Genomic DNA, 22,817 nt, shown 5'->3' with positions numbered 1-22,817 from the left:
GCTTAGTTCATATCCCACCAAACCCGTCCTATCCATATACCTGTCTAACTGTTTCTTAAACAATGGGATAGTCCCAGTCTCAACTACCTCCTCTGGCAGCTTGTTCCGCACACCCACCACCCTTTGTGTGAAAAAATTACCCGTTGAATTCCGAGTAAATCTTTTCCCCTTCACCTTGAACCTATGTCCTCTGGTCCTCAATTCACCTACAATGGGCAAGAGATTCTGTGCATCTACCCGATCTAATCCTCTCATAATTTTGCACACCTCTTTAAGATCCCCCCCTCATCCTCCTGCACTCCATGGAATAGAGACGCAGCCTACTCAACCTCTCCCTAAAGCTCACATGCTCTAGTCCTGCAAACATCCTCGTAAATCTTTTCTGAACCATTTCAAGCTTTGCAATATCTTTCCTATAACATAGTGCCCAGATCTGAACACAATATTCTAAATGTGGTCTCACCAACGTCTTGTACAACTGCAACATGACCTCCCAACTTATATACTTAATACTCTGACTGATGAAGGCCAAAGTGCCAAAAGCCTTTTTGACCACCTTATCTACCTGCCACTCGACCTTCAAGAAACCATGCACTTGTACTCCTAGATCCCTCTGCTCTACAACACTCTCCAGAGGCCTACCATTCACTGTGAAGATCCTGCACTTGTTCGACATCCCAAAATGCAACACCTCACACTTCTCAATTTTAAATTCCATCAACCATTCCTCCGCCCATCTGGCCAATCGATCCAGATCCTGCTGCAATCTTTCACAGCCATCAGTTCTCTGAGTTACTCCAGCACATTGTCTTTTTTTCCCCTCAAGGGTACTTTCTTAAGCAGTAACTCTAACAATGACTATCGTAACAACTGTGTGCTGTCTTCCACAGACCTCTCAGAAGATAATAAGTTGATGAGCAAGCACTAATGGAAGGCAACATTCCAACTTGGATACTTAATTTGTGGCAATTACCACTTTCTTCTGGAATTTGCACCCAGCACAATCATGACAATATTGTCACACTCATTATCACCAGCAACCATCTTTGTGCAACCATCTTTGTGTATTAAAGGTGGCTTTGCGAGTTCCGTCCATGTCATAAGCGCAAAAAAACAGATCAATAAGCCATTCATGATGAAAGTCGTCTTGAGAGCGAGTATTGTTCAAGTCATAATCAAATGGAAATACGTCTCAAGTAATTTCTCAAGCACAACCACAGTCAGTGATTGTGGGTTTCAAATCCACGCAAAATGCAGCCAGTTAATTGGAAGTAAACTGCTTTTGTATTATTTCAGAAAGATAATTAAAGGTTAATCAAATTAAATGAGTCTTTATGGAACAATCTGTAATTTCCCCACAAACAAAATAAGTTTTATTTTAAAGATAGACACAAAGTGCTGGAGTAACTCAATGGGTCAGGCAGCATTTCTGGAGAAAAAGGATAAGTGATGTTTCGGGTGGGGATCCTTCTTCAGATTGAAAGTGGGGGGGAGGGGTAAATGCTGGAGGTGAGAAAAGATCAGGATAAATCAGGGTCGGCAACAAACTAAGTTTGTTTCTAAGTTTTATTTTATTTGTCCCAATTGGATAGAAATAAAAGAATTACATCAATGGTGTGGACAAAAAAATAAAGCGTGCATTACCTAAAGAGCGGCATGAGAACAATCAACAAAAACAAGCTGAGGTCTGGGGAGAGGGTTCTAGCTTGAACCAGGGAGAAAAACATTGGAGAATGAGGAGTTGTCCATTTAAGATTGTGAAGCAAAGGATATGATAATTAATATATATTTTTTTAATTTCTATCCAACAGGGACAAGTAAAATAAAACTTAGAAACAAACTTAGTTTGTGGATGGCCCTGATTTGTCCTGGGGGGGTGGGGGTGGTGTGGGGGGCATGCATGTGCGTGCGCGTGTCTGTGTTTGTTTGTGTCTGTGTTTGTGTGTCTGTGTCTATGTGTGTGTCTGTGTCTGTGTGTGTGCGTCTGCGCGTGCGTCTGCGCGTGCGTCTGCGCGTGCGTCTGCGCGTGCGTCTGCGCGTGTGTCTGCGCGTGTGTCTGTGCGTGCGTGCTTGCGTGCGTCTGTGTGTGCAGTTGTACAGGGCCCTAGTGAGACCGCACCTGGAGTACTGTGTGCAGTTTTGGTCTCCAAATTTGAGGAAGGATATTCTTGCTATTGAGGGTGTGCAGCGTAGGTTTACTCGGTTAATTCCCGGAATGGCGGGACTGTCATATGTTGAAAGACTGGAGCGACTAGGCTTGTATACACTAGAATTTAGGATGAGAAGGGATCTTATCGAAACGTGTAAGATTATTAAGGGGTTGGACACGTTAGAGGCAGGAAACATGTTCCCAATGTTGGGGGAGTCCAGAACAAGGGGCCACAGTTTAAGAATAAGGGGTAGGCCATTTAGAACTGAGATGAGGAAAAACTTTTTCAGTCAGAGAGTTGTGAATCTGTGGAATTCTCTGCCTCAGAAGGCAGTGGAGGCCAATTCTCTGAATGCATTCAAGAGAGAGCTAGATAGAGCTCTTAAGGATAGCGGAGTCAGGGGGTATGGGGAGAAGGCAGGAGTGGGGTAATGATTGAGAATGATCAGCCATGATCACATTGAATGGTGGTGCTGGCTCGAAGGGCCGAATGGCCTCTTCCTGCACCTATTGTCTCTGTGCGAGTGTCTGTGCGAGTGTCTGTGCGAGTGTCTGTGCGAGTGTCTGTGCGAGTGTCTGTGCGAGTGTCTGTGCGAGTGTCTGTGCGAGTGTCTGTGCGAGTGTCTGTGCGAGTGTCTGTGCGAGTGTCTGTGCGAGTGTCTGTGCGAGTGTCTGTGCGAGTGTCTGTGCGAGTGTCTGTGCGAGTGTCTGTGCGAGTGTCTGTGCGAGTGTCTGTGCGAGTGTCTGTGCGAGTGTCTGTGCGAGTGTCTGTGCGAGTGTCTGTGCGAGTGTCTGTGCGAGTGTCTGTGCGAGTGTCTGTGCGAGTGTCTGTGCGAGTGTCTGTGCGAGTGTCTGTGCGAGTGTCTGTGCGAGTGTCTGTGCGAGTGTCTGTGCGAGTGTCTGTGCGAGTGTCTGTGCGAGTGTCTGTGCGAGTGTCTGTGCGAGTGTCTGTGCGAGTGTCTGTGCGAGTGTCTGTGCGAGTGTCTGTGCGAGTGTCTGTGCGAGTGTCTGTGCGAGTGTCTGTGCGAGTGTCTGTGCGAGTGTCTGTGCGAGTGTCTGTGCGAGTGTCTGTGCGAGTGTCTGTGCGAGTGTCTGTGCGAGTGTCTGTGCGAGTGTCTGTGCGAGTGTCTGTGCGAGTGTCTGTGCGAGTGTCTGTGCGAGTCTCTGTGCGAGAGTCTGTGCGAGAGTCTGTGCGAGAGTCTGTGCGAGTGTGTGTGTGTGTGTGTGGGGATCAGCCAAAACATTATGACCTGATGAGCCAACACATTATGACCACCTGCCTAATATGCTGTTGGTCCTCCGTGTGCAGCCCCATACGCAGCAGGGTGCGATGCACTGTGTATTGTGATACATTCCTCCCGTGACCACCATTAAAATTTGTGGTAACTTGTGCCACATTAAACCTTCTGTCGGTTCGAACCTAACAGGATAGCCTTCGTTGCCCTCGTGCATCGATGAGCCTTGGGCGCCCAACATCCTGCGTCGGTTTGGGGTTTGTCCCTTCTCAGACCACTGTCGGTAGGTACCCACCACTGCTGACCGGAAGCACCCCACAAGCCTTGCCGTTTCAGAGATGCTCTGACCCAGTCGTCTGGCCATAACAATTTGGCCCTTTTCAAAGTCGCTCAGGTCTTTACTCCTGCCCATTTCTCCTGCATCCAACAAATCAACTTCAAGAATTGACTGTTCACTTGCTGCCTAATATATCCCATCCCTTGACAAATGCCATTGTAACAAGATAATCAATGTTATTCACTTCGCCTGTCAATGGTCATAATGTTTTGGCTGATCGGTGTATATATATGGGCCAAGATACAGATTTTCAGTTTATAGGAAACCCAAGGAGAAAAGTGTGCTGGAAGCAGAAATGAGATCAAACTCCAATCATATTGAATGTTGTAGCAGGTTTGAGGGCCGGCTCGTTTTCTTTGGTTCTTTCTCAAGCTAAACTCGAGGGTGAAGTAAACAAAGCCAGCTTTTAAATTGTCGAAGTTACTTTTGAGAAGGAACTAAATGAATATTTAGAAAGAAATGAAATTGTGTCATTCAAGTCATGCATACATAGATACCCAACAGCAATTGAGAGAAAATATTCTTTGCTTTTCCCCAAAAATTGTTTTCTCAAACACATACCGAGTATGTGATTATGAAATATGGTATTATCTTTCAATGTTTAGTGACGCCATTATAAATTTTGACAATGTTATTTTCAGCTTGGATTAATAAATATATTAAAAACACTGCAGAATAATTTCTGCCATAATGTGCTGGCCCAAGAAGCCAAACTGTACAGAAGCTATAGTGACAATCATTACACAACATTGCTCTCCAACATTCCTTTAATTTCCTTACTTCAAGAATCTATTTCTCAAATCTAGTGCAAACTTCTTAAAACAATATTTTATTACTATTATCATTTGAGGGTAAATGTAAGCTAATGTGTATTTAGAGCAAGGATGCAATTCCAAACTGTGATGTGACTATTTGTATTTTTGTATTTCTTTTAATAGTAACCACTCAACTTAGCATCAGAGGCAAATAGGCAAATATTGACTAGAAAAGAAACAGAGGCACAGCAAGATGAATGAATTTGTGGTTTCACTCACAAAGGGGAAAATGTGAAAACCAACTGCACAGTTAAAACTGCAGTTGTTGTTCCCCCCCTCTCCCCCCCCCCCCAAAAAAAAAGATAGTTAGCAGGAATGGCAGGTTGTTGGCTTTGGTCTTTCTGCTGTTCATAACAACTTTGGTTCCAGTAAAACTCTTCTAATCAACAAAGTAGAAGTCACTTGTAATTGACAGATAGTATATCTCATTAAATTTATGTAAAAATTCAAAACCCCTTGTATCTTAAATACAACAGAAATACAGACTACATATTATTTATTTCCTTAATATTACACATGAAATTAAATCTACGGATTGTGCAGTCTATAATTATGCACCGAATATATATAATGAACACTTCCAATTCCAGCAACCTTAATTTACAGCATAGCATTTATTTTTAATTAAACATACAAGTGAAGTTTAAGGCCTATTAATAAATACCCAACTATGGCATTTCTGGAATATTAAGGCATTAAGATCCATTACGATCATACAAGAAGAAACAAGGATTCTTATTCTCAACACAAATAGATACTAACCCTTGTCATTTAGGTTCTTTGCAGAGATCTCTAACGTTTCCAAAGGTTCTGTACCAATATTCTCCAGTTTGATGGTCAGCTGTTGCAATTCCCCATTGAAGAGTTGAACAGATGCACTACTAAATATCTCATCACCTGACAACGGCACCAGTGTCTGAGCAGATCTGAATTAAAACATTAATTAGTATCAGTACGCTATAGGTTTTGTACAATTCTGAGTTAAGAAAAAGTCACTACTAATTAGGAACTGAGCAAGAGTAAAAGGGCTTGCTTTTTTTTTTTAAATGTCCCTGATAAATTGGAACTATAATAAATTACTTTTTATTGAAAGTAAAATTTGATGAAAATGTATTTGAAAATCATAAATAACTATAACAGCTCATTAAAATAATAAATTTCATAAGTTCAAGCCGCATGCAACAGTACATCAGTAGTACTTATTAAATGCTTGAACAATTTTCGGACTGAAGCTGCGATCATACAGGGCTATGCAAAGTTAATTTATTCTATTGAAAGGTCATCATCCTAAAATGTTAAGTCTCTTTCTCTTTCCATAAATGTATCACAAGCATTTTTTGTATTTGATTTGATTTGAATTATTTCGCACATAATGGAAGACACAAGAAACTGCAGACACTGGAATCTGTAGCAAGAGAGAGAGCAGCTCAGGAACTCGGCGGATCAGGCGATATATGTAGAAGGAAATTGACAGCCGACGTTTTGGGTCGAGACTCTTCATCCAGACTGCCTAGTCTTGAGGGATCATGATCCAAGCATCAACTGTCCTTTTCCTTCCACAGACACAGTCTGGCCTTTTGAGTTTCTCCAGCCATTCAACTTTGTTTTGTTATTTTGCACTTAATTTTGTTAAATCTTACTTAACCATAAACATTCTATTAAAATTTATCTTCTGATGCTGGATATTATTCCACAAAAATCTTGAATATTTGGGGATATTGTCAGAAAGGAATATGTTCTCCAAGAAATATATTTTTTCTGATCAAAAAGTATAGAATACTTTTGTATTCTTTGGTCACTGTCAGTTTACTGGCTTTCAGATGTTTGTGGATAGCTCCCTCTGTGGGTATAACATAACTTTTTTGCAATAATAACAATACAGAAAATGCTCAAAATACCTCACTGTGCAAGTCAGGCATCATCTGTGGTTCAAGAAACAGAGATAATGTCTCAGGTCAAGGAGCCTTCATTAGAAACTTGTTTGAGGCAGATTTAATACTTTGATTTCAAAAGCATAAATCATTATTATTTCAAGTCCTACTATTTTATGCAAATAACAAATTACTTCTCGGGGCTTTGCAGCAGCAATATTAGAAAAATAAAAGTGTTTAATTTCTCTTCAAATTGTTTTGCATCTTTGTGCCAAATCTTGATGAACAACTTGCTTTATAAACTTGAAATAACCGGTGGACAATTAGTTCCAAGAGCTTTATAATCTTCATTTTTAGAAAAATTGAAAGCATATTACTACTTTCTTCAGTGTTTTCCATTTGGTGCCAAATCCTAGTTGTTTTTTTTGTTTGGAATTACCTCAAAGCTTGATTGAATTTTCTTTGGCATTTTTAAGTTTTGAAAAAGTAACGATTTAAAAATAAGTAACTAGGAAGCAAATGCTGCCAAATTGCTGCATCGGCTTAGTACTGTTTTAATAATACATATAAAGAATATAAATTCAGTCAGTCAGTGTTTTTTCAAGTCTAAACTTAAGATACATTTTCATTTTACTGCCAAATTTTATAAAGCAAATTGCTCACCAGGATTTGGCACAATGATGCAAAATAATTTGAAAATAAATTCAATGCAATGCTTTTACTTTTCTAATATAATTACTGTAAAACCCTTAGAAGTAATCTTCTGACAATTATTTATTAGTTGCACAAAGAGCAATGATAAAAAAAAAATCACATGATGCTCATGCTTTTTAAATCAAAACGTCAAAATCCATTCATGCAGACTATTTACTACAACAAATAGCTCCAGCTGAATGAAAATCTGAGAAGCCAGAATAGCAGCTCACTTGGGATTCATATGCAAGATCAACAGAAAGTATGCAATTCATGAGATGATGTGAGCAGCACAAAATAAAAACTCTCAAAACACGTACTGTTCTAAATTATTCCTGATTACATACATTTCTTAACAGCTGACAGCAAGCAAACTGAGAAATAAATTTGAGTGCTAATACCAATAATCTACCAATTCTACACAATGATGTATTAATTCTCCAATTGAACTCAGACAAGAATCCGACTATTATGAAAGTATCTAGTTTTTCTAGATTCTGATCAAAGATCACAACCAACAGCTTGTTTCTCTCCCCACAGACACTGCCAGAAATGCTGAAATTCTATTGCCATTAATATGGGCCTTTTTAAATAGAAAGGTTACACATACGTTCTTGCAAACCACATTCATGCTTGGTAATTGTTTGAAATGTAAAATGTACCATACAAAGAAAGTTGAGACTTGTGCAAGGTGCATGAGAACAAGACAACTTTTAGAGCAGAGACTTAAACTTGGGAAGGGAAAAAAACATTTGGCACAATTGTCCTAAAAATCACACAATGCCTATTTGAACTTGCAGAATTTGAACTTGCTGATCCGTAGCATTTCAACAAATGACTGTGATCCAAAATATATAATCAAACATCCAAGAATAATTAATCTGCATCCACAGAGCGAGAGTCCTTAATCTCTTCTCTTTTAAACCTTTTAAGGTGCAGAAACCTGAATAAATTTGTGGCTTAAATTACCACTGACAAAGATGTTTCTGATTGGGTCATTGGGTCATAGAAATAAGCCTTTAGGCCCAACTTGCCCATGCTGATCTATACTAGGCCTGCCTGCCCATGCTTGGCCCATAACACTCTAAACCTAACCTTTCGATGTACCTGTCCAAATGTCTCTTAAATGTTATGATAGTAACTGCCTTAACTACATCCTCTGGCAACTCATTCTACATACCCAGAACTTTTTGTGAAAAAAGTTACCCCTCGCATTCTTATGAAAACTTTCCCCCCCTCATCTTACCTGATCTCTTCCTCTCATGATTTTATACACTTCTATAAGATGGCCCCTTAACCTCCTGTACTCCAAGGAATAAAGTCCAACTATTTATCTAGTTAGCTGGTTTTCCATGGATCATAAAATCATAAGGGATAGGAGCAGAATTAAGCCATTCAGCCCATGAAATCTACTCCGCCATTTAATCACGGCTGATCTATCTTTCTCTAACCCCATTCACCTGCCTTCTCCCATAACGTCTAACAGTTGTGATCAAATTTTCCAGAGTAACCCTAACAGGCAGAACCTCAACAAAGGTCTTGCTGGTCCAGAGATTAAATCTACCACCCTTCCCTTATTTATCTTTTTGATTGCTTCCATCATTCCAAATACATACATATCTTACCCTTCAGTAACTTACCTACAACAGATGTCATGCTTGCTGTTCTATTGTTACAGGCTTTTCTTTGAAAACCTTAAATAAAGGCATAACATGAGCCACCCTTCCGTCTTCCGAGACACCAGCCATGGCAAACAATAATACACGTATCTCAGCCAAGGCTCCTGCAATTTCTTCTCCATCCACAGATATTTATCTACCTTCATACACTTTAGGCGTCAAGCACCTCCTCACCCACATTGCAGAGCACCCAAGAACTTAAGTTACTTCCACTCTATCTCATCTTTCCTCATTTTTTAATACACTAACAAAAATTTCAAATCTTGTTTTGTGATCCTGCTGAAGTAAACATCACTCCTCTAATCTATTTTTTTCTTACAGCCAATCCATGCAACCTTTTAATTGCATGACAATGAACAAACAATTCAATTCATTTTTCCTCAAAACATTGTCCTTTAGTATTAAGACCATATTCCGAGTATATTTTCTTAGATCCATAGTAGATGAATATTAAAAGGTTCTAAAAAGGGGAAGAAAACTGCAGTGTTGCAGGGAATTTTAAAAAATAGCAGCCAGATTTAAAATATATCAAAAAGTCTACTTTTCTGGTTACTAATTCTGGGATGCAAGTTCTCCTTATATATTAATCATCATTTTGGCAACTCAATTAATGTCATTTTTTCTTTTAAATTTGGTGCTTCCAAATACAAATGTAATATTACTTTTATATCATATGCAAATTTACATACTGACCAAATATAATCTGAGCTCTAGCTTAGTTTATAGAGTGCCATTTGTCCATTTGCATTAAGAGGTCCCATTTATTCCAAACCAAATTCATCTTGAAACTCCTGGACCTAAGAATCATCATCCCCCAGTATAACAAGATCCTCCACTTCCTAACCCATACACCACAATCAATGAAGATGGGCGACATAACAGCTTCCACTCTGTCAAGATCAAAAATAATTACCAAGCATGCACACTCATTTTCCTGACAATCTCTTGAACCAAATGAAAAATGAATGGCTTGAGACAAAACACTTTGGAAAAATAATGTCAATTATGTCAGTGATATTTAAACAAAAGCTCCTTTCACTTCCCAACCAGCAGGAAGATTCTTCTGAAGAATTCCCTAAACATTGTGCTTTAATTTAGAAAAAGCTTTAAGAAAAATAAGATTACATTGATAACTTGTTTTCATTACTTTGAGGTCATTTTCAAGTTCTGACTCATTCATGTATTGATGACAACAGCAGTCAAACCTCTTCTCATTAATAAGGTGGTGATGTGTACTCCGTTTCTGCAAATGTTAAGGATATTTTATCTCAGGCAGAAAACCTGGATCCAGATCTCCCAATCTACCTCAATAGTGGACATTATACCTTTGTAAAATCTGTACTTTCTCTGTCACTATAATCCTACATTCTGCATTTTTTTTTCTTCTTTGCATTCGATTGTACTTGTGTACAGTTTGATTGTAATCATGTTTGGTATTATTTGTATGGATAACATGAAATAGAAAGTTTGAAACAATAATAAACTAACACCATTCACTTAATTAGATGACAGAAGTATCGATTTGCAGACAATAGATGATTTGGTAAAAGTGTGCATAAGGTATTTTGAAACGTCACATGCCGGAAAGCATAACTAATGTACTCTATAAAAAATGACAAATGTGAAAACAGAAAGCAAACTTTTGTTGAGAGGATGTATATGGATCTTTAATTTTTAATTGAAACGTAAAGCTAATTTGTAAACCTGCAAGCACATCAAAAGTGATCTATTATTGTTTTGTATTTTATATATTTTAGGATATCATACCAAGAAAATTGTACATTTAAAATTCCCTGCTGTCTGTCCCCAAACTTCCCAAAAATGCCATTTAAGAAAACGTGGCGAATACATCCAATAAATATACTGCAACAACAAATGTCCAGGGAGGAACTGCAGATGCTGGTTTAAACCAAAGGCAGACACAAAAAGCTAGAGTAACTCAGCGGGTCAAGCAGCATCTCTGGAGAAAAGGGATAGATGAAGTTTCGGGTCGAGACCCTTCTTCAGACCCAATCTCATCAGTCTCGACCAGAAACAGAACCTATTCCTTTTCTCCAGAGATGCTGCCTGTTCCGGTTTTTGTGTTTACCTGCAGCAGCTAATGTTCTCTACAAAACATTTTGTCTTTCAGGGATTAGGTGACAGTTCTTTTCATGATACCAGTTTAACAATATGGAGGCAATAATTTATCCTCTGGTGCAGAACAAATTCTAATCCCAAATTGGCAGTGAATATCAAACAATATATTCAACAATGGTGCCAACAGATAGCTATTAGAGTGATATAAAATCTGGATAATTTCTATCATTTGGAAATTGCCTTAATTTATTTTATTTTTTTCCAGATTTTCAGAATTTGTTCTGCTTTCCTCAAAAATTCAGGAGGACATTTTCCTCTCGAGGATTATTAAAGCCTCAAACACTTGCACATTGCTTTCTTTGCCACTGCTTCTTTGATGGATGACGAAGTGTGATGCTGACAAATGATTTACAATGATTGTTAGCAAATCCAACTCCTCTGTCCATATTTATGAACTGAAAACAGCTATTAAACTCCAGATCTATTCATCAAAATAATTTCTACATCATGGGAAAAAGAATCAAATACACCTATATTGAAAAGGTGAATGATGCAGACCTCCATTTCCACACAAGAAAGAATAAATCATTTTTGTCTTCTCCTTCAATCACTGGAGTACTGAGTACTCTTCATTGCATGCATGGGTGCAAAATAACCTTCATTATTCCTGCAATACAGTTATGGTACTTAAAATAATACAACTTATATTTGTGAAACATATTGGAATAATTTTGCCGTGTGGCTCAGAATTGAAGCAGTGCTTGCAAGCTCATATCGGAACAAACCACGCTTAAAAAGTCATATTCTGTGCTTGATTAACGTACATCAAGCCTTCTGTCTTACCTATCTGCTTAATGGTGCTGATCACATGAAGGAGTGCAGAGAAATACATTAAATTGAGGAGATGAACAGCACTTCAGCTTATCAATATCCTACCGTGGCAAAGAGGTAGTAATTTGTAGCCGTGGTAATGCAGGCACTACTTCCAAAGTGCAGCCATTAACTTTCACTCCCGACAAATTTTCTAACAAGCAGTCACTGGACACACCAAAAACAGATGTTTGATAACCTGAAAAACACTTGATTTAATCAGTTAAAAATCACAGAGCACATTATCATAATTACTTTGTTACAAGTCAAAAGGACTACGCTGGGATATCCAAGATCAAATGTTACTTTTGAAAAGAGGTCCCAGAAGTTATCAATAAATAGTTTCTAAATTCAATTCTGAAAATATTCAGCTGACTCCATTAATTCTGTGAAACTTGACATTTGGTAATTTTAGAATAAAGTTATTTAGATTTTGAAATTTGTTATTTTTAAGTCATTGAAACCTTTTTAAATAACAAGACACACATTTACTTTTGTGTTTGACGCAATTTTTAAAATATTTGTCAGCAGGCATTACAAATTTTACTTGCATTGAAAAGTCCTGAACTTTAATGCGTTTTATGATTATTGGCACAAAAGTAAAACTTATTAAATTAACATTTGATTCAGAAATTTGATTAAAATCAACAAATTCTTCATTAGTGGCTTGAAACCTTCAGCTTATATTGGCCCAGCACTAATCCCTGTGATCACCACTGCTCACAGATCTCCAAATCTGAATAACAACTCTCTACTGCCACACTCTGACTCCTGCTATCAAGGCAACTATGTATCCAAATGCAAGCTCACCCTGGATTCCGTGATATAAACTTGCCAACAAGCTACCTTGTCAAAAGGTTTTCCAAATTCCCTTTTGTAATTTTCATACCTTCCATTACATCATTATTCATTTCCCTTGATTCCTCAGAGTCCATGACCTCAATAGTAAATGCAGATGAAAAATATTAAAATAAAACCTCACCTATCTCCTCTGGCTCCATGTATAGATGACCACATTGATCATTTAGGGACCTCTTCTCTACCTTTTGCTGCTCATATATTTGTAGGATTTCTTTAGATTCTCCTCTACCTTATCTGCCAGAACAAGCTCATGTCCCACCCTATCTAATTTCCGTCTTAAGTGTACTCCTGCAACTCAGATTCCTCAAAGGATTCGCTTCACCTTACTTTTGATCGGCTGGAGGGCATTACATTATTTCTGCTGCTCAAATGAAAAAAGACCTTACTTTTCCTGACCAAAGCCTCCAATATCCTTTGTCTCACTAATCCTGCCAGCCTTTCCCTTAACTCTAACAGGAACATACTGTCTCTGAATTTTCACTTTTGAAAGCTTTCTTCTTACCAAACTCTTTAACTGCAAACATCTTTTACCCAAACAACTTTTGCAAATTTCTTTTTCATGCCTTCAAAATTAGCCCCATTTTACGACTTTAAATTGTGGACATGTGCTATCTTTCTCCATCTATTTATCGATAACTACAAAAACAACTCATTCCCACCAAATGAAAATTATGGACCTGGAACCCGCATCTAGGAATTGAAATATATTTGAATAAATTTGCCATTTTTTCTGTTTACTTTAGTTCACATCCTTTTTTTTAAGCTTTTAGTACCGAGTCAAGTACTGAGGTAGTAGTAAGCCTCAACTACCTTCTCTAGCAGCTTGGTCCATACTTCCACCACCCTTTGCGTGAAAAAGTTAACCCTCGGATCTTAGAAGATTCAGCATGTTCACTTGGATTCTGCCAAATTTCTACAGATGTGTGCCAGAAAGCTGTAATGCTCTTTATGGTGCATCTGTAGATATTGACAAGAGTTGCTAGAGACAAGAGTTGTCGTATTTCCCGAGTCTTCTGAGGAAGTAGGTCATTTGGTGAGTATATGTCAAGTTTGAACAAGACAAATTGTTGGTGATGTTATCGCCTAGGAAACTGAAGTCGCCAACCATTTCCACTTCAACACCATTGATACCGATTAGGGAATGTACTGCATCACATTTCCTCCAATAGCTAGCTTCTTTGTCTTGCGAACATTGTGGGAAAAGTGGTTGCCTTGACACCATGTTACTAAGTTCCCCAACTCATTCCTGAGCTCCATCTTGTCATTGTGCAAGATCCAGCCCACTAATGGTGTCATCTGCAAACTGTTACATGGAGCTGAAGCAGAACTTGGTTACACAGCCATGAATGTATTGGGAGGAGTAAGGGGGGTGAGAACACATCCTTGGAGGGCACCAATGTTGAGAATTATTACGGAGGAGGTTTTGTTGCCTATCCTCATTGAATGTGGTCTATAGGTCAGAAAGTCAAAGTTCAATGTTCTAGTCCAGAGTAAGGTGTTAACTCCTAGATTTGTTATCTAGATTTTCCAGAGAGGAATGTAGGACAAGGGACAGGGTTTCTCCTCTGACAGTAGGCAAACTGAGTGAAAGGCGGCCGCCTGGGAAGCACTTCATGATAGTGGATGCCAGAGTCATTGTACGGTAGTTATCAAGACTTGTTTCCCTGCTTTATTTTGTAGAGTGCACCCATTCTGCACTTGTATTTATTGTGGTATTTTTATCATTACCATGTATATTATTTACTGATTTTTATGCAAATAAGAAAATGAATTGCACATTTGTGCGTATGATAATAAACTAGTCAGGATGTGATCTAAATATTCAAATATATGCGCATTATATATACAAACATATAGAAGCAAACAGAATACATAGTAAAAATACACTATAACAATTACTGAGGACACAAGACAGTTGAGCCTTTCTAGGAAAAATTAAAAGGACAATAGTCCATTGGCCAACTGGCAGCAGCGGCAGAGTAACAAAATTCTTAAGTAAGGAAATTAGACAAGCAGTGGAATGAAGATTTCTAAAAAAATTAATAAGGCTGGGATAAGCAGACCAGCTCATGTTTGAAAAGTCATAACCATAGAGAGCATATAGAGGATATGTTCTAAGATCAACAAAAGATCAGGTCATATTATATTAAAATCCCAGATTCAGTTATCAATCTAAAGCACTGAACATTGTGGATTGTGACAAAAATACAAAAATGTTTAATGAAAAATAAAATGAAAAATAATTACTATTTTTTCATATTCTCACGTGGATTGTTCAAGCAAAACTATAATGTCATCCCTTGAATTTAGCAGCTTAGAAGGGAACTTGAATTACATTACCAAGATAATAAAGGAACTCATGTAGTAGAGAAAGACAATTTCAGTTTGGAACAATTGGACTTTTGACAATGAAGTCAGGGAATACTTCTACTTTCAAGAGAGCAGCATGAATTTAGAGCTTGCATAAATAGGCAAATAACATTGGATCAATTTCCACTTTAAAGAAATTGAGGGTTCTTGATAGCTGAAGATATAAAAGGCATAACACCCTTTTGGTAGAATCAGAGTCCCCATTTTAAGTAAAGGAGAATAGTTACTGTGGAGATGATCTCAGTATTGCAGCTGTTTGAGGTACAAAACTTTGAGATGGTGAATAAAGTACACTCTAACTGAATTTATGAAAAAACTCAATGCCAATTTTAATTGTCAATGTGCATTTCTTGACTTATGCACAGATGACAAAATGTTGCAGAAAAAAAATACGGTCCATTTTCTCAGAATGAAAGATTTAGAAGATTGAGGGGGGATCTTATAGAAACTTACAAAATTCTTAGGGGGTTGGACAGGCTAGATGCAGGAAGATTGTTCCCGATGTTGGGGAAGTCCAGAACAAGGGGTCACAGTTTAAGGATAAAGGGGAAGTCTTTTAGGACCGAGATGAGAACGTTTTTTTTCACACAGAGTGGTGAATCTGTGGAATTCTCTGCCACAGAAGGTAGTTGAGGCCAGTTCATTGGTTATATTTAAGAGGGAGTTAGTTGTGGCCCTTGTGGCTAAAGGGATCAGCGGGTATGGAGAGAAGGCAGGTACGGGATACTGAGTTGGATGATCAGCCATGATCATATTGAATGGCGGTGCAGGCTCGAAGGGCCGAATGGCCTACTCCTGCACCTATTTTCTATGTTTCTAATGCAATTCCCCATTATGCAGATTGCGTCTGAATGAGGAAAACGCACAACCAATTTCCCCAAATTTATTGGCACTTGCACATGCAAATTCTAATGTAGACAAAATTGTAAAGAAGGTTCTTACAAACAGAAACATGTTTTCATTATTTGGGCATTCAATCTAAAAGTTGCAAGTCATTTAGCAGCTGTATGAAACTTTGGTTTCTACTGTGGTATAAAACATTTAGAGTATAGTGTGCAATTCTGGTCACTTGATTAGGTGAAGGAAGTGGGGGCTTTGTACAGGATACAGTTGGTTTATCAAAATGCTGCTGGATTAGAGGATTTTTGTTAGAGGTTGGACAACTTTGGATTCTTTTCTCTCGAGTGTCAGAGGTTTAGGGGAGACCCGATAGAGCATACAAAATCTTGAGGCATTGATAGGGTAGACAGTCAAAACCTTTTTCCCCCAGTCTGGGCCTTGGTTCAATGTCTGAGGATGCAATTTGTCAGGCCCTTTTCTTTTATCTTGCCTGCCCGCTTTATTTCATATATCCTTTGAGCCCTCCCGATTTAGTTCTTACGTGTCCTCCTACACTTCTTATACTCATCCAGTGGTTAACTTGATCCCAATTGCCTGAATCTGACATGTGCCTCCTTTTTCCTGACCAGAGCTACAGCATCTCGTTAACCAGGATTTCCTAAACTTGCTTCCCATGCCCTTGTGGAAGGTGAAGGCAAATGTCAGTGGCTGTGAATGAACATCAACACAAACCACATGCCCTTGGACACATCCCTAAAGTTCCATGATCGGCTCAGGAAGCAGGGCATTGTGGCATCGGTGCACAGAAGTGTAGGCTACTGGAAACGAACAACAGCATGTTTGAAGATCATGGTGTTGGCGGGGGCGGCCATAAGCAGCCAGATGAGCAAGTGGATCAAGTGCAGCCTGTGGCAGCTGCACAGTGGGAAAAGGAAACAACAGCATTGTGCTGGGCCAGGCCAATCCCAGCTTCATCAATCTAATGTCACCAGAATACTGGGCCTTAACCAGTCAGGATACACAAAATTGCAAAATCATACTTTTCAAAGACTTTTACAGTTGACAGATGGCACTGGAAAGTGGAGACTCTGCGTGTTATTGTAAAAGAGGATCTATTGTACTTCTGTTTGTTGGGGCATGACTGGATAGCATGTAGAACATGCTTTTCGATGTATCTGTTTGCGTGACAATAAACTAAACCCTGTACTCTTGCTATCTCACTTTTCAAAGCCTCGCACTTGACAGCTGTTCCTTACCTGCAAACGAATTCTCCTAATGGACCTCTAAAAGTCCCTGCCTAATGCCTCCAAAATCATCATTGCCCCATTTTAGGACCTTAGCTTGAGCCAGTCTTACCCTTTTTTATAACTACTTTGAAACTAATAGAATTATGATCACTGGCCCCAAAGTGCTCCTCCACTGACATGTAAAACATTGCCCTATCTCTGCAGATGAGTCAAATCATACCCAAAGTTCATCTAAGCTGCTCTCAAGTAACAAAAGTAAATGCTGACAGTTTTGACATCATCCAGTTAAATGTCCTGCATATCCAAAGGGATCCACCAGCATACAGCAACTGTATCCCAGACATACAGGGCCTCAGAGCACTCCAGTGCTGGACTCCATGTGGAGTTTTAACAACGGAGTCCTAATGTGCTTGGATTTCTTTCTATACTCTTAGAGAATCTGGCCCTCTGATTTAACACCAATCAGATTTAGATCTGGATGAGAACACCCATTCCTATGCATTTTCATTCTCATCCAGACATGTGGAAAAGGTGGAGCCCAGTGAGGATTTTTTAAACTATTAATATTTTCATTTAAGAATTTAAAGTGTGCTTAATTTACAATAATTTTAAAAATAATGATTTTTATTTGAAAGGAATTTTAATCATTTTTATTGTTAATTATTACAAAGCCTTATACTTAAAAAAATGATGTTCCAAGTTTCTCAAAGTCACAAGGCGTTACAGTTTTAACACTGCAATTTAACTTGCTGGATTTTAGGTTATAGTTACTGAAAGACATTAACATGAATAAGTGTACTACACAAAGTTCAGTCAGAGTTACTCAGACTGTATGACAATAGACAGAGCAATAGAATAGTGAATACTGATACCATGATTTTATATGAAACCTTGAAGATGCAGGAAAGTTCCAGGGATGAAAGCCATATCATGTTCTTTTGATATACTCTGGTTATACTGAGGTGGAACAAACAAAGTGAACATGTTTGTTCTATCGAAGTATATTTAGCATTTTCCAAACATAATCAAAAACCAAGATTACATGGCTCAAAGTGACTCTAATCTCAAATAGCTGCATAAAGTATTATACGGATACACTCATTCGAGGAAGATTTCTTGTTTGGTGCCTTTCGACAGGTGGCTTGATCGACAATGGAGTGATTTTTCTTCAATTGAATGTTCAGGTTGTGGAGGAAGAGATACAACAGGGAACCAAACACTGACTATCCAAATATCAGTAGGAGGGAAACCGTTAAGGAGTCTATTATAAAAGATATGATAACAGGACAGTTTGAAAATATCAATGCGATTAGACACCAACAAAATAAATTTATGAAAGGGAAATTGTGTTTGGCAAACAGAGATTTTTTGGATGATGTAATTAGTAGAAGAGATAAGGGAGATGTGATGGACGTGGTGTATTTTTATTTTCAAAGTTCTTCAATAAAGTCCTTATCAAGGAGTTCAGCGTGCAAAATTAAAGCCCACAGGAATGGTGGTTATATAACTGCATGGACTGAATATTGGTTCAGATGGGAAACAGTACAAAAACATTTTTTTAATTAGGTGGAAGATAGTGACCATTGGCTCATCACAAGGATCAGTGCTAGTACCTCAGCTGCGCATATTATAATTTGGATAAGGAAACAAAATGTAATATCTGTTTAATGACAGGAAACTGGTGGGATTGTGAAGATGATGCAAAAGGTGTTCAAGGCAATACAGATAAACCAATTGAATGAGCAAAAAACATAGCAAAGGCAGAACAAGGTGGATAAATATAACATTGGTTCCACAGGTTCCCTGGTTAGCTCCTCCACTTCGATGTATTATTTAAATAGTGATAGATTTGGAAATGTTGATTATACAAACATACTTGGGTGTCCTTTGTACACCAATAACCAAAACAAACAGTAGGTGCAGCAAATGGTTTGTTGCACTTAAATCTCTTGCAGTCAAGTCCGAGATCGAAGAAATCTCTACAATAATATGAAGCCTTGTTGAGTATACACCTGGAGCATTGTGTTCAGTTTTGATCTCCTAATCTAAGAAATATTTACCATGGAACAAGTGCAACAAAGTGTCTTCGGGTCGATTTTCCTGAGAGTGCAGGATTGTTGTACAAAGACAGGTTGGATCAATTGGGATTATATTCAGTGGTGTTTCGAAGAATTAGAGAAGATTTCATTGAAATGCACAAAATTCTGACATGGCTTGACAGATTGGGTGCAAAGTAGAAACTTCCATGAAAAATAGTCTCAGGTTGTCAGCCAAGACATTTAGGACAAAGACAAACAAAAATGTATTCACTCAAGCTTTGGAATTCTCTCCTGCAGAAGGTTGTGGAAGCTCAGATGCTGAAGGTATTAAGGAAAAGATAGATACATTTCCACATACAAAAATCATCATGGTATTTGAGAGGAGAGCAGGAAAATAGCATTGAAATAAGGGAAGATAGATCAGTCAGGATTGCACTGAATGGCAGAACCAGTGAATGGCTTACTTCTACTCTTATTTTTTTCTATATGTTCCACGTATACTTAACAAGCATCCATACTTCTGATTGAAAGGTTATTGTGATATCCTGGAGCTCATATGACTGATAATCAACACATGACCCAACCATCACAGTGTTATTTTCCCTTTCATAGCCAGTACCTTCCGTTTTACCAGAGCCCCTCGACGGCAGCAGTTGGGTGGGATAATGATCCACAATCATTACCTCAAATTCAATTCTTGTCTCCACATTTGGAGAAGGCAGTGATAAGTTCAACAGAAAGGCAAAACCCAGACTGGGCATTAGCAAGCAACTTATTGGTAAGTGATACTTGATCACACTGTCAATAACACCGACCATCACTTTGCTGATCGGCAAGAATAGATTTGGCAGTAATTGAAAAGATCAAATTTATACTACTGTGTGAACACAACACATTTGGGCAATTTTCCATATTAATTGGATATATGCCTGTATTATAATAGGACTGGAAATGCCTGATTGAAGATGCAGCTGGTTCTAGAGTGCAGGTCTACAGCACACTCAATCCTCATGATCGAGAAATTGAGCTACAGACTTATTCCGTAAAACAAAGAGACCAAGTAGAGAGACCAAGAATAAACATAAAAAGCTGGAGTAACTCAGCAGGCCAGACAGCATCTCTGGAGAAAAGGAAGAGATGACGAAGAAATATTGGCCCGTAACATTACAATAGACAATAGACAATAGGTGCAGGAGTAGGCCATTCAGCCCTTCGAGCCAGCACCGCCATTCAATGCGATCATGGCTGATCACTCTCAATCAGTACCCCGTTCCTGCCTTCTCCCCATACCCCCTCACTCCGCTATCCTTAAGAGCTCTATCCAGCTCTCTCTTGAAAGCATCCAACGAACTGGCCTCCACTGCCTTCTGAGGCAGAGAATTCCACACCTTCACCACTCTCTGACTGAAAAAGTTCTTCCTCATCTCCGTTCTAAATGGCCTACCCCTTATTCTTAAACTGTGGCCCCTTGTTCTGGACTCCCCCAACATTGGGAACATGTTTCCTGCCTCTAATGGGTCCAATCCCCTAATTATCTTATATGTTTCAATAAGATCCCCCCTCATCCTTCTAAATTCCAGTGTATACAAGCCCAATCGCTCCAGCCCTTCAACATACGACAGTCCAGCCATTCCGGGAATTAACCTAGTGAACCTACGCTGCACGCCCTCCATAGCAAGAATATCCTTCCTCAAATTTGGAGACCAAAACTGCACACAGTACTCCAAGTGCGGTCTCACCAGGGCCCGGTACAACTGTAGAAGGACCTCTTTGCTCCTATACTCAACTCCTCTTGTTACGAAGGCCAACATTCCATTGGCTTTCTTCACTGCCTGCTGTACCTGCATGCTTCCTTTCATTGACTGATGCACTAGGACACCCAGATCTCGTTGAACTCCCCCTCCTCCTAACTTGACACCATTCAGATAATAATCTGCCTTTCTATTCTTACTTCCAAAGTGAATAACCTCACACTTATCTACATTAAACTGCATCTGCCATGTATCCGCCCACTCACACAACCTGTCCAAGTCACCCTGCAGCCTTATTGCATCTTCCTCACAATTCACACTACCCCCCAGCTTAGTATCATCTGCAAATTTGCTAATGGTACTTTTAATCCCTTCGTCTAAGTCATTAATGTATATCGTAAATAGCTGGGGTCCCAGCACCGAACCTTGCGGTACCCCACTGGTCACTGCCTGCCATTCAGAAAGGGCCCCATTTATCCCCACTCTTTGCTTTCTGTCTGTCAACCAATTTTCTATCCATGTCAGTACCCTACCCCCTTTTACCTATTCCTTTTCTCCAGAGATGCCGTTGGGCCCACTGAGTCACTTGCAGCTTTTGGGTCTATCTTCGGTTTAAACAGTTCCTTCCTACACATAGAGACCATGGCCCTGCTTTGTGTATCAAATTTAAATACACCAACCCCCAAGATATGGAATAAATGCTCAAAAAGTGTTCAAATACATTAGCACACAATAATAAATATATTAAACCATTTAAATACCATGCAAAGTATTGATGCTTACAAGCAGTTTATCAGCTTGGAAACCACACTGCAGCTGTGTAAACAAAGAGCTGCTTTATTTTATAACTGCAGCTGCAATGTTACACAGGAGGGAGCCACTTGACACTATATTTATACAAGTTCCTCAATGTGCATGTGCACACAGCTGCCCGCTCAACAAAAAATTTAAGATGGGGCTTGGGAACAACCTCACGAGTACGCGGATCCACAAAAAGCACGGGTAGATGAGGAGGACTGTAGCTGAGATGTCTAGTCCGATACTCCTTGTCACATCCTATGCTCTCAGCCATTTTTTAAATGATGCGATGCAAATTGGCTAAAATCTTGTTTCTATGATGGGGCGGTTCAAATGCAAGCAAGTCTGGATTTGTCACTTCCTACTGAACATGGTCATGAATGCTTATGCCAGATTGGATGCAAATATTTTTGGGATCTCCTGCTTTCATTTCGGTTAATTATCTACCACTGTTTTCATAACAATATATGAGACAATTAAAGAGCATTATCTGATCTGTTAGTTATGGGATCACTTAGCCATGAACATTGCATGACATGCATGCAGTCTAGCATTGCACCTTCATCAGATTTGCATGTTAATTTTAGAACTGCTCCCAGTCTGTACTTAGTGCTGTTCATACCATGCCATTCTGGACTGCTCAATGAACTTGAGTAAATTATCCGGCTTGATTGCAATAGCAGAGCTAAGAGATCCCACAACCAGGACTCAGTCAGTGGCGGTGCTTCAAAGACACTCTTGGTGATGAATATTGAAGGAACACACCCCAACTGCATTTTGTGCCCTTTTGACAACAGGCTTTTACCAAGTGTATGAAGGAGCACTAATTTTGCAGCTGAAGGATGATAGGTGGTCATCAGGAGAATGTTACCTTAACCATGTTCAACCTGAAGCTGTGAGACTTGATGGGGTCCAAAGTCAAAATTGAAAGTCACAGTACTTACTACACCCTCAACTTCTGGTGAATCGATTCTCTGACAGAAAAGGATATACTGACAGCTTGTAACATGCTTATGTGGCAACTGGTATGCCATCTGCAAGGTATATTTCATGGAAACAACTGTTATGTTTATTTGGCAATGAAACAGCTCTCCCTATTTAGATGACAGTGCTGCATATTTGGCTAGGAGCAACTGTGCAGTGTCAGAATTGAAAGCCAAGATCAATGCCTGATGGTCCACTT

The 22,817-nt window shown here is 39.1% G+C and overlaps 1 protein-coding gene across 4 annotated transcripts in view; it reads right to left on the bottom strand.

The window, feature by feature from the left end:
- The window catches only part of trappc9 (trafficking protein particle complex subunit 9), a 425,282-nt gene that overhangs the window by 348,081 nt on the left and 54,384 nt on the right, over positions 1 to 22,817 (bottom strand). For all 4 annotated transcript variants that reach the window (XM_078397318.1, XM_078397315.1, XM_078397316.1 and 1 more), the window contains exons 14-15: positions 11,795 to 11,927; positions 5,299 to 5,462 (exon numbers count right to left, since the gene is read on the bottom strand). In XM_078397318.1, coding sequence (XP_078253444.1) covers positions 5,299 to 5,462; positions 11,795 to 11,927 — 297 coding nt within the window. The remainder of the gene's footprint in view (positions 1 to 5,298; positions 5,463 to 11,794; positions 11,928 to 22,817) is intronic.

Source organism: Rhinoraja longicauda, chromosome 4, assembly GCF_053455715.1.
Source record: "Rhinoraja longicauda isolate Sanriku21f chromosome 4, sRhiLon1.1, whole genome shotgun sequence".
NCBI lineage: Eukaryota > Metazoa > Chordata > Chondrichthyes > Rajiformes > Arhynchobatidae > Rhinoraja > Rhinoraja longicauda.
The sequence above is the reverse complement of the archived record's forward strand: the minus strand, read 5'-3'. Positions and strand labels throughout refer to the sequence as shown.